The 11,346-nt window shown below is 48.8% G+C and overlaps 2 protein-coding genes across 2 annotated transcripts; one reads left to right on the top strand and one right to left on the bottom strand.

Annotated features, from left to right (window-relative positions):
- Positions 1–815: 815 nt before the first annotated feature.
- N7508_011125 (uncharacterized protein) lies at positions 816–1,145 on the top strand (the record flags this gene model as incomplete). Its single annotated transcript, XM_058469185.1, has 1 exon — positions 816–1,145. One exon carries the CDS (start codon positions 816–818, stop codon positions 1,143–1,145), a length of 330 nt encoding a protein of 109 aa, XP_058314163.1.
- A 6,972-nt stretch (positions 1,146–8,117) lies between these two features.
- N7508_011124 (heat shock protein 70) lies at positions 8,118–9,941 on the bottom strand (the record flags this gene model as incomplete). The annotated part of the gene is made up of 1 exon (XM_058469184.1): positions 8,118–9,941. One exon carries the CDS (start codon positions 9,939–9,941, stop codon positions 8,118–8,120), a length of 1,824 nt encoding a protein of 607 aa, XP_058314162.1.
- Positions 9,942–11,346: the final 1,405 nt, after the last annotated feature.

The raw sequence follows: 11,346 nt of genomic DNA, 5'->3' as shown, positions 1-11,346 counted from the left end.
TTTCTTTCACTGAAGCATATTTAGCCTACGACATTATTTGTTATCTTCAGTCACATTTCGTACAGCCGATCTTTACACTGTTAGTTAACTGAGAGTTCATTAACTACGAGAAAGAAATTGAACCTGGTGTAGTAAGTTAAGCGGAGTCCGGTAGTTGGGAAGAATATGGTGACCGAAGTCATATTAGTCTATCTTCTTCGAAAACCATATTCTTCACACCGAATAAGCTTTATGTATGCCAAGCGCTTGGGTAGCACACCAACCGAAAGGATACAGATAGGACAGTATAGTAATCTTTACGAGTTCACATATTCCTAGACAGCTAGCTGCTGAGTTGGGACTGTACTTTGAGCCAACCACCTCAAACGCGGCGGGCGAACCCGAATAATCACTTGGACGTAAGGTGTATTGTAGACCATATTGCGGTGCAAGATCCCATCCCGCAGGGTCCCCAGACCATCGCACCCCACTGTATGCGAGCAAATGTCCTCGTGAAAAGCATCGACTTGTCCCCAGACAGGCCGTGGTGGGAAATGTGACGGGGAGAACCCAGTGGTATGAAGTTCCACCCACTCCATCCAAAACACACCTAATTGCTCCCTGATATACTCAAAAATATCTGTTATCCCTGTTGAGACACCCATGACATTTGGACCCTCCCATTTGACCAACGGAGATGCTGGGGAGGTGGCCACGAGAATAAAATGCTTTGCTGTGCGTAAGCGATACGGTTCTGTTCAATGGGTCTGACCACGTACACCAGGAATGGGATCTTGACCTCCCCCACCTCCCCCCTGTTTTGAAGCCATTTTGGGATGAAGGACTGCACGTCTTCGGCCGAGGCCCTACGAGTGGGACTCGTTCGGGTCAAATTTGTTTCCCCTGGCTCTGCTTTGATTATCGGCCGCTGGGCGAGATCTGGTGAGGACGCAAAGTCGGCTGGTGGCCTGCTGGTGAAGATGTCATTTCTCCAGCATGTCTCCGTCTCCGAAACCTCACATGGGAAAGCGCTGGTGGTTGGAATGGCCGGGTGGCATTTGGAGCGTTTGGGCGACATCTTGGACCTGTCCGTTCTTCGGCCTTCGCTGAGGATCCCTATGTACAAGTACACATGCGTATGCAGGGGTAGGCCCAAGGAGATGTAGTAGCAAGTATTTTGAATGTTATGGGGAGCACATCACATGTTTACATACGTCTTTCCGTGTCACTGACTCAATACCGTTGATCACCCACCAACGCAAAGATTGTACGTGGATTTGCTGGACATGTCTCAAATGCGGTCAGACCCACAGGCAGCTGGCCGGCCGGCTCAATGGGTAACGCGCATCCCAGGAATAATTTGAAAAAGTTGACAACAAGGACGATACCCACGCAGCAATTTTGATTAACCGCCAGATACCTTCAGGTTTATCGGTTCCTGCGATAACTCGTCTGGTGCTGATATGTACTCAGATAGCCGGCCGGTCAAGCGTAACTCATCTGCTGGGCCTGTAGTTCAATACATCATCTTGTCGTTGGGGCCACCGGGTATTTGCTAGGCCTATATCGGACGAGTTGAACAGCAAACCAGCATATTTATAACGCAATCGTACTATAGCTCATAAGTGTTTGTTGCTTAGTTCTCGTTGAGCCAACCACGCCTGCGTGATCTACATGTTGGCCACTCTTATGCGCATGCCGCGCTGGGTACAGTACCCCTCACTCAGACGCCCTGACTCTTACTTAAGATTGCCTCATAATCATGATACTCTGATGCACGATATACATAATTGCAAGCCATGTATGTCTGTCTGACATGTGTCAAGAGCGCATATGCATTACTTCTATCCATACACCGCCATCAAGCTCATTACAGCGAGAACGCACGGCGATTCTGACCTTCCCAACCCTGTACCCCAACACATATGCTGACTGTACTACCGACCCCTAAGACATGTTGCACCCAAGCTGAGGGAAGCGTACCATCTTGCATACCATGCATGCGTGATAATTTGGCAAGAACAAGAGCTGATCGAAAATAGGCAAAGAAAGGAAGCAGATGATTATTGCAACATCCACGAGAGACATTGCAACATCTACGAGAGACATTCGTTCTTGGCTTGCGCAAGGGGAGTGCACCTCACCACCTTTCTTGCCCTCCTCAGCCCAGTAGAACACAATAATTAGAGGCGGCCAATAATGGGTTGGGCATCCTGGGGAGCGTAGCTTGGATGATGACCCATCAACGACTCTGACAGGCCACTTATCAGTGCTCTCTAGAATCCGTGGAATTATCCCCCTCTTCAGTCCAGCCATTCTCGCGGCGGAGCTTCTCCTCTTGCTCTGGAGTGAAGTCATTGTGAATGTTGGATATTTCCCGGATCTCATTGGTACTTTTACTCCTTGGTCATGTTCGAGATGGGCGCGCAGCCGATGTCTAAGAGCTCTTTGACATACAAGAAATTTGCAGCCTTACCGTCAACTGAACGGAGTTGTTTCGGAATAGGGGAACAACCACCTACCACAATAATATCGAACAGCGTTTCCCGGTCGGGTTTCATGAAATGCTGGTCTCGTTCGCCAACTTTGGTGCTCTTGTAACGTAAGTCATCGTTGTAGAGTCCGAGGTCGTTATTTCTTTGATAACAGCACCATTCCGTCGCGTTTTCGAGAAGATCCTTAGTAACCGAGGTTTGGTGGACAAAGCCAATGCCGCTTACATTTGGAATGGGAATAGCGTAGTTAGATGGGCCGAGATCATTTAGTAAATCCTTGATCAACATAGAGCGCTCAGCAATAACGCGTTGTAGCTTGTGCTAGTTGTTACCAACCACTATGCTCCGAAAGGTGTTGCCTTGGCCATACCGACAGCGATAGCAAATCAGTCCAAGCTCGTAAGCGTTATTGTATCCGAGGCTTCCATTGTGGCTAATGAGATCGGAGGGATTGGACGTTGTGATGTCTGATTCTAGATGAAGTCTGAGGTTGTGGGGGACGGCAGGAAAATTGATGAAGAGGAAGGAGAAGAGATCCTATAGCGGAGGCAGAGGAGCACAAGGAGATTGACATATCACCCTTCCGAGACCTAGTGTGGCTTCTCTTAAATCACACAGTCGCGAGCAAACATTTGGAGCAGGACTGGTCATCATACCTCGATCCGTGGGCAGTCCTTCCCAATGATGACCTTGCGAACATGTGCAAGTGTCAATTTATTCCATGCGCCTATATCCTGCAGTGTTTAATGTGGACTATGCACCACTACAGCTCCAAGTACTAGAAAACCGAGGCGAAAGGTTAACGAATTCAATCTTTCAGGTACTTTGGCCATGACCGTGTTATATTGAAGCCATTATATTATGTATGAAAATAATCGAAGAAGTCAACGTGAGCTGAAACCCACTTCCCTGTTTGCTAACATAATGGTATGAAGTATGCGGATGAAGTGCGCTACAATGGGTCATGCCAGACTGGTCGTCCAATTTGCGAGGTTTAACCGATGAAGACTGTGACCTTCCTAGGATTCAAAGTCCTTGGGTTCTGCAAGCCCGGCCGTCACTAACACGAACTTTGCGCTCTGTATATTCTGATATATTGCCCAACCAATGTGGTTGTACAGGAACTTGAGCAGCGCTTCATCATATGTAGATGCGGCATTATCTGTCCGATTGAGCCAAACATTGATCCTGAGGCAAGCGTCTCGCAATTCGATTATGAATGGGTTACTGCTCCTCAGCTTCAGTCTTCGTCCCAGGCAATTAAGCACACGACCAAGAAGCCTGGTGTTGTTCATGTATGCAGGAACCTTGTCCGTTCTTGATGTGCCTATATCGTGGTGGATGTGATCGGCCAAGTCAAGAAGGAACCCAATGTCTTGCACTTGAGTATATAACTGGTAAAGGCACTTGGTATGGCGCGTAAGAGCGTCATATCTGTGGTTCGTTTGCATTTGTCGGCGTTCTCTCATCACAACCAGTCGTTCCTTCATCGATACTAGAATGGTTGACTTGAAGCCAGTAAGAATGGTGTATGTATTAAATGGTAGTCTGGAGGATCCGGAGCTTACACATTTTGTCTTGTTACTCTTGAACGAAACTGGCTGCTGCGGTGCTCGCGATAGCCGCCGAAGGAACAGTTTTAATTGCCAAAGTGACACTTCAGGCTCCATCTTATTTGGATATGATTTCCCCGGGCAGAAAGCACTTTCCGTCGTAGTACATATATGCTGTTCTGGTTGACAGACGAAATCCAAGAGCTATTCTGGGATGCAGTGCGCCCTATATTTAGATTAGGCTTTCGAAACAACACTACCTGACAACGCTTACGTCTTTGGACTCCTATGCCCGACACTCCAATCAACCATAGTATCGAAATCATTGCAGGCAATCTGTGCTTGCCTGACTATCCACATTGGAATATCTTTTATCGCCATCTCAGGTCTGGAAAACTGGCAGGTTATGTGACTCAAATCCTAACGTGGCCAGCAGACAAAGACAGGGTGGATTATTAGGTCACTGGCTATCGAAAGATCGTGAGATTGAGGCAAAATTGAATTTTCATGTTGCTCCTGGTTTCATGTGAGACCCTTCCGTAAAATTCCCGTAAAATTCGAGATCCCTAAGCATACCTCACTACTGATCCCCACCCGGTTACTTTCCTTTTTTTCCTTTTTTTTTTTTTTTTTTTTTTTTATAATTTCCTAGCTGCTTCGCCGTCCCGCGACAGATGGAATACTGGCGGTTTTCTTTGGATATCTATTTTGGGACTTTTCTGAGCAGATGGATGAAGTTGAGCAGCAAGAATTGAAAAAGCTCGTCGAGGCCTTGCACGCGGCACTTTGCGCAGGCCCATACCATGATGTTGCCGTCGATGCGATCATCCATCTTTACTTGATGAACCTCAAGTTTTGGAACCGCCGTTTCGCTCTTCATTGCCAGTCGCTGGAGCAAATGAGAAACTGCAACGCACAATCTCTGGACAAGAGATGCACAGCCAGTAGACAGGATAAGGGGAAACAACGGAGACATCAAATGTCGCACATCGCTGCAATCAACAGAGAATGTGAAGCTGGTAATGAGATCCGCCCCTGCCACTTTGTTTATTCGCACTGAGTATCACAGCAGGAAGATTGTTGCGCATCATGGATGGCGCTCTGGGAACACGCGCACAACTCCTTTACCATCGAGGCTTCCCGTTATCCTTTCACGTTGGTGGGGGTGACTGCAGCAAAGCACCTGATACGAGAGGTTTAGTGAAAGGTATACAGAGGCATCTGGCTCATTGGGAGCCATGGTGGATGGCTTTGGAGGACTATTTGAAGTTCATCCGCAGAGATTTGGATTTAGAGATGGATTTCTTTCGATGCCTTTGGGGCCCTTCTAGTACTCCCAGCAATCGCTCCGGGATCAAAAGTTGGTTTGGGTCCTTCCCACCTGCAATCCATTCCTTCACCCAGGCTGACAGGCTCATGCACTATTCCCTTAGTCATCGGCATTCTCGACCGGCGGTTAAAGCGTTTATTGGAAGTACAACCAGATGGACTGGAGGCCCTGAAGGAGGCATGCTACCCTGAAGATGCACGCCTCACACATATACAGAAGTGTACGTCAAGCATTCCGTTTCTTGGCTCAAGGTTCGGTTGAAAATTGTAGCTAATTGCGCAACAAAGTGCTGCCTGGCCGTCTTCAGGCACTGCAAGACCTGATACAGTCGCTGCGCCTCTTGCACGAAGCGCTACATCCTGGAAGTCCCCCGGAAAGGGTACTACGAAAAAGGAAAAGGAGCACGTGAATTTACGACGCTATACTGTATATATGCTTTAGCCATCTTTAAGCTTAATCTCTCCGAGCCTTGAATTCCATCGCAAGAATTCTTCCATTGCATACACCAGCTCCGGTAGTACCTGGTATGGGCGTGGCCCTCATCTATTCGCTTGTAAGTTTTTCATCTAGCCATTCTTCCGGCGAGTAGGATTCTGGGGCTAGGGTAAGCGAATCGTCATGGACTGAAACAATGGTATCCGGTGTGGTCTGTGTCGGGGCTTACATGTCCTACGCGGTGCCTCTCGCAGGTTCGCGCGGAACAGAAGTGACAGCTAGGGAGATTGAATACTGTATAGGCTTCCCGATATGGTATAGCTTTGGCCCCGACAGCCTATACCGTGAACAAATGAGATGATGTAGAGTTGGCAGTATCACCAAAGAGTATGTTTTCGTCGCGTTGCCCTGTATGCTCACCCGCATCGCAAGGCAGTTGGTGGCGCACTCACCATATGGACCGGTGGTCAAATAAGGTCTCCAAGATGACATTGGAACAGCCATTCTGACAGTGTTCGCAATGAGACCTTACAGTCTACTCATTTTGACCGCTCGACGCTAGGTGCGAATCAACATTCAATATAGTCCAATATCACGGAACACTGAGACTCTAGAGATGAAGGGAGCACTTTACAAGCCAGGTTCACTCAATTCCGTCGTTCGCGTTGAAGAGTAAAATCTAACAATATAAACAGTGCGCTGAGCGGTTTCTTAGAACGTTTGTTGGAACTATGCAGACCCATGTATGTTTAATGAGGAAAGGTGGAGCTGGGCATGTTTTTTTTTATGGACAAATATTCATGGCGTGTGATACTTTGAGAGCAAGGCGTGCAACATAGGTTGTTTAATCATAATACACGATGTAAAGAGTAAATCAAAGCTCATGCTTATCCCAATGGACCATGGCTGCACAGGTCAATGGAAAATATGATCGGAGCAAAGTAAAGGTGTTGAGTTATCATAAACAGGTGGCTAATGTGCTGAAACATGGGCTTTGTTCATCATCCTGTTGCGCATACAGGTGACCATAATTATCTGGTCCGAAGCTTGCCAAACCTATGCTGGTTGGGCATGGCCCACCTGATGCTGGTGAATCATCCTTTAAAAAATAATTGGAGTTGCCTTGGTCACTTCGCTTTTCTACAGTCGCGAATATAGTGATTTCGCGGGCCAGCATTGCTGAGTGTGGTTTGTCATACGAACCCCTATGCCACGTATATACATATATATATATATATATTGGCCCCTGTGGAGATTCCCACGTTTCTCTTACCGCAAGTTTTAATTTCAAGGAACTACCCACCCAAAACATATAACCACCACGGGACCACTTTCGATTTCAAGTCATTCTATGGGGGTAAAAAAGGACTTGATCCTGATAGGCCGACGCTGAAACCAACTTGGGCCTTTCCTGTTTTCGAGACAACCGCCAAAGCTCAACAAAAGAGATCTAGATGAGCGGGTGAGTAGGAGCCTCGGAGCATGCTCGATAGCCTTGCTAATAAAAGAGAGACCAAAACCCCTAGGACAAGATAACAGTAGCCTTGACCCTGACTTCGAGGCCGAGGGATACGTGGAATTTCAGAGAGCACAACAGCGCTATATAGACTTTATCATTCTGGCCATTCTCATCAGCATCCTAGCTGGGGGCACTCTGACACTGAGTGGGGTTGATTCATTTTGCTGATCTGGGACAGCCAGTTGTTTGAAGGCAAATTCTTCACCAGTGCCGGCATTTGCGTTGCAAGGTATTGTGCCGCTTATACCTCGTCGTACACCCGTGGACGCCTTTGCTACCACGCGGCGGCTCTAGTAAGCAATCACTGGTTGATATGGGCTCCAGCACCGGGAAAACCAGCGGTGGAAGAACGGGGATAAGCCACAGTAGCTGGTAGGGCTTTCTGTCTACATTGTCCTCTGGGGGTGGATGATGTGAAAGTAGCTTGTGATGAACCAAGTGAAATATTGGAAGAAAGAATGGACAGATACATATGTGGAAGAGCGATACACTAGTCCTTTACTGTAATAAGCACAGTTCGGAGGATATCCTAAGCTACAAGCACTGTCCCGAGGCGGAAAGATTACTAGTTGCGAACTATGAGTTACCTAACATAGCGCCACCTCTGGCGTCCTCAACGACCCATTCTGTTTGTACCAGTTCCTCTATGGCATCACGTAAGTAAAGGTTATCCGCTCTCTACCGAAGTCTCCCCGTGTGCGAGGATAGAGAAGCTACACGTTTAGATGACAAGACTCAGGTTCGCAAGGTAAAGCCAAACCAGTCTTGGTTGGTTGTTGATTACATAGAGCTGTAGGTTTACCTGCTTATAAGAGAGGCAAATCCAAGCCAACGACCATGCCTTCTAGTTCTTGTTGCTTCAATGCCAACGTATCTCGTTCGGCAGCCTGGTTTGTACTGAGCCAACACATGATCCCAAAGACCCTGGCCTGAATGTTTTTCTTTTGTTCGTCGGGCATGGGCGGCTTGCCCTCAGTGACGGCGCTGTTGAGAGCGTAGGCGCGGGACTCGAGGCTACTTCTGGCTTGGATACGGGCAATCTCAGCATCGTCGTCCTCCTTGTACTTCTTAGCCTCCAGAAGCATACGCTCAATATCCATCTCATTGAGACGGCCTTTGTCGTAAGCCACAGTGACTTGAGAGGGCTTATCGGGGCCTTTCTCGATCGCGGAGATCCCCGTAATACCGTTGGCATCCACGGTAAAGGTGACTCGAATCTGGGGCACACCCAGTGGAGCTTTGGTTGTTCTACAAAGTTCAATCTTGCCAAGCAGTTTGCTGTCTTCGGCGCCAGATCGCTCGCTCTCAAAAACCTGGATCAAAATACTGGACTGGTTGTCGGAGTAGATTGAGAAAACCCCGGATTTCGTAGTGGGAATGGTAGTGTTGCGCTTGATCAGCGAGGCCTTGCCACCGTCCACTGTTTCAATCCAGAGGGATAATGGAGCAACTTCAAGAAGCAGAATGTCCCTGATGGATTTCGAGGAGGTGTCGCCCGACAAAACCGCAGCCTGGATAGCGGCACCATGTGCGACGGCCTCATCAGGGTTCACAGACTGGTTTGCCTCTTTTTGGAAGAAGTCCGAAATGAGCGCCTGTATCTTGGGGATCCGCGTGCAGCCGCCAACCAGAACAATCTCATGGACGGAGGGCTTGTCAGTCTCTGCGTCCCGGAGAACCTGCTCGACAAGCTCCATGATGCGGCGGAAGAGATCGTGGCAGAGATCTTCAAATTGGTCGCGTGTGATGGAGATGTTAAACTCAATCCCCTCAAGAAGCGAGTCGATCTCGATGGATGCCTGGGTGGCAGATGACAGCGTTCGTTTGGCGTGCTCACAGGCCGTCTGGAGGCGCCAGAGGGCCCGGGCATCGGTAGTCAGGTCTTTGTTGTGCTTGCGTTGGAACTCGGCCGCAAAGTGATTGACGAGGCGAGTGTCAAAATTCTCGCCACCAAGATGGGTATCACCAGCGGTAGCTTCGACTGCAAAGATCCCGTCTTCGATCGCTAAGAGCGACACGTCGAACGTTCCACCGCCCATGTCGACAACCAGAACACGGTGCTCCCCTGGTATCTTTTTGCAGAGGCCATAGGCCACGGCGGCGGCAGTCGGCTCGTTCAGGATTCGGAGGATGTTGAGGCCAGCAATGAGCCCGGCGTCCTTGGTGGCCTGCCGCTGGGAGTCACCGAAAGACGCAGGGACTGTGATCACAGCGTCGGTGACAGTCTCGCCCAGATAAGCCTCCGCGGTCTCACGAAGCTTGGCAAGGATCATGGACGAGATTTCTTCGGGCGTGAAATGCTTGGTCGCGCCTTTGAAGCCGACTTCCACAACGGCCTTCGAGTCTTGGTCGATGACCTTAAAAGGCCAGCGCTGCTTATCAACCTGCACCTCGGGGTCATGAAAGCGTCGGCCGATGAGACGCTTAGCATTGAAAATGGTGTTCTGCGCGTTCACCGGAAATAGGCCATTGGCAGCGTTCCCAATCAGGCGCTGTCTGTCGGTGAAGGCGACTAATGAAGGGGTATTACGGGTTCCCTGGTCATTCGCGATGTTTTCAAACCGATCATTGCGGAAAACCCCTACGCGGGAGTAGGTGGTACCCAAGTCAATTCCAACTGCACGCCCCATGATGTCGTATTCTTATAGTGAAAGTAGGTATCATTCGTGCAGACAAATTCGTCGAGTGGGTTATTAGAAAATGAAAAGGCTGATACACAAGGGCCAAACCAGAGCAGTAATGCGGGAAAGGAGAAGTTAACGTCGGTCGGGTCTCTTTGGTTCTGGCGCTTGGTTTTATAAGGGTGCGGTCGCGCCACTAACACCGGCAGGAGCAAGTGATCTCGCCGGCTTACGTACCTGCTCGAGGATTCGAAAGAATCGATTACTTGCAGTTTGCCTTTCTACCTTCCTGCCGCCTCTTTCTATCCGAAATTATGCAGCAAGTCATTAGGTAATGGTAGCTGCTGGCTGCGAACCCTGGGTCTGCCAAAGTACTTGAATCCACCGTGTATGATGTTGCAGTATATGGTTCAGCATTACACAGATAATTGCACGACATTAGCGTACAGTTGAGTACGTCTCATACATCAGTATAGATACACTAGCCCCCAGCCCAAGTGTACGTGAAGATTCACTCGAGGTTCGTCATTGCTAAGGGCCCGTACCGAGTTACAGGTAGCTGCCCACCTAAATCTTAGCAACAGTCTTTGGAAGTCGGCAATTCGGAATTGGCACAACAGATTGAGCTCACCAGTGCAGGAATGAAACGTTAGCTGTCGGAGCTGCTACCGTCGTGTCGCGATAACTCTAGCCTTCCGTATCAAAACGCTAACGTTGCAAATAAACAACCACTAACGCTACAATATGGCCCTATTGGCGGGGGGTGGCCGCTGGTACAGGGAGCATGGAGGTGTTGATCACTAATAAAAAAAAATTATGGAAGGTTCCCTCATCAACCTAACGCCTTTTCTCGGGTTTACGGGACAATCTCGGCCCAATAGTTGACCATGTTTATCAACATATACCTTCCGTTATCGCGGCCATAATCGTAGCCTCCGTAAGACATCAGAGCTTGCTGCGCAGTCTGCGTTTTCCTAATTTCATCGTCATCTATACATTTCCGGATCCCTCTTGTGGCTACCGATGGCAATGTTGCTAGTGTCAGATGGCGTAGGGGCGCACTGTCGATTCATTCGCAGGCTAGTAACCATCAAGTCGAGGGCACCACCGCTTGGGAATCCTGTAGAAGACGGCATCATATGTTTGAACAAGCCAAGATTGGAAGCCATGTGGCTGCTTGGATTTTTTATGTTGTGATTGACTCCAGAGATTCAAATGATGCCCTAAACAGCACGTAAAATGGCCGTCAATGCTCCATAAACATAGGGCCAAAGAATGAGAAATACGTAGTTAGCGCGTCATGGCCTAAGAAGCTTCAGATAGAGGGCCGCATGCGCCGGAATGTACATGTATTGTCAAGTCCCTAATGGCTATCGGAATTTTACCGTCCGGAAGTCCACCCTGTATGGCACGC

This window comes from Penicillium antarcticum (genome assembly GCF_028974205.1).
Source record: "Penicillium antarcticum strain IBT 31339 chromosome Unknown utg000010l_segment0_segment0, whole genome shotgun sequence".
Lineage (NCBI taxonomy): Eukaryota > Fungi > Ascomycota > Eurotiomycetes > Eurotiales > Aspergillaceae > Penicillium > Penicillium antarcticum.
Note: the sequence above shows the minus strand (reverse complement) of the source record. Positions and strands in the feature narration are given on the sequence as shown.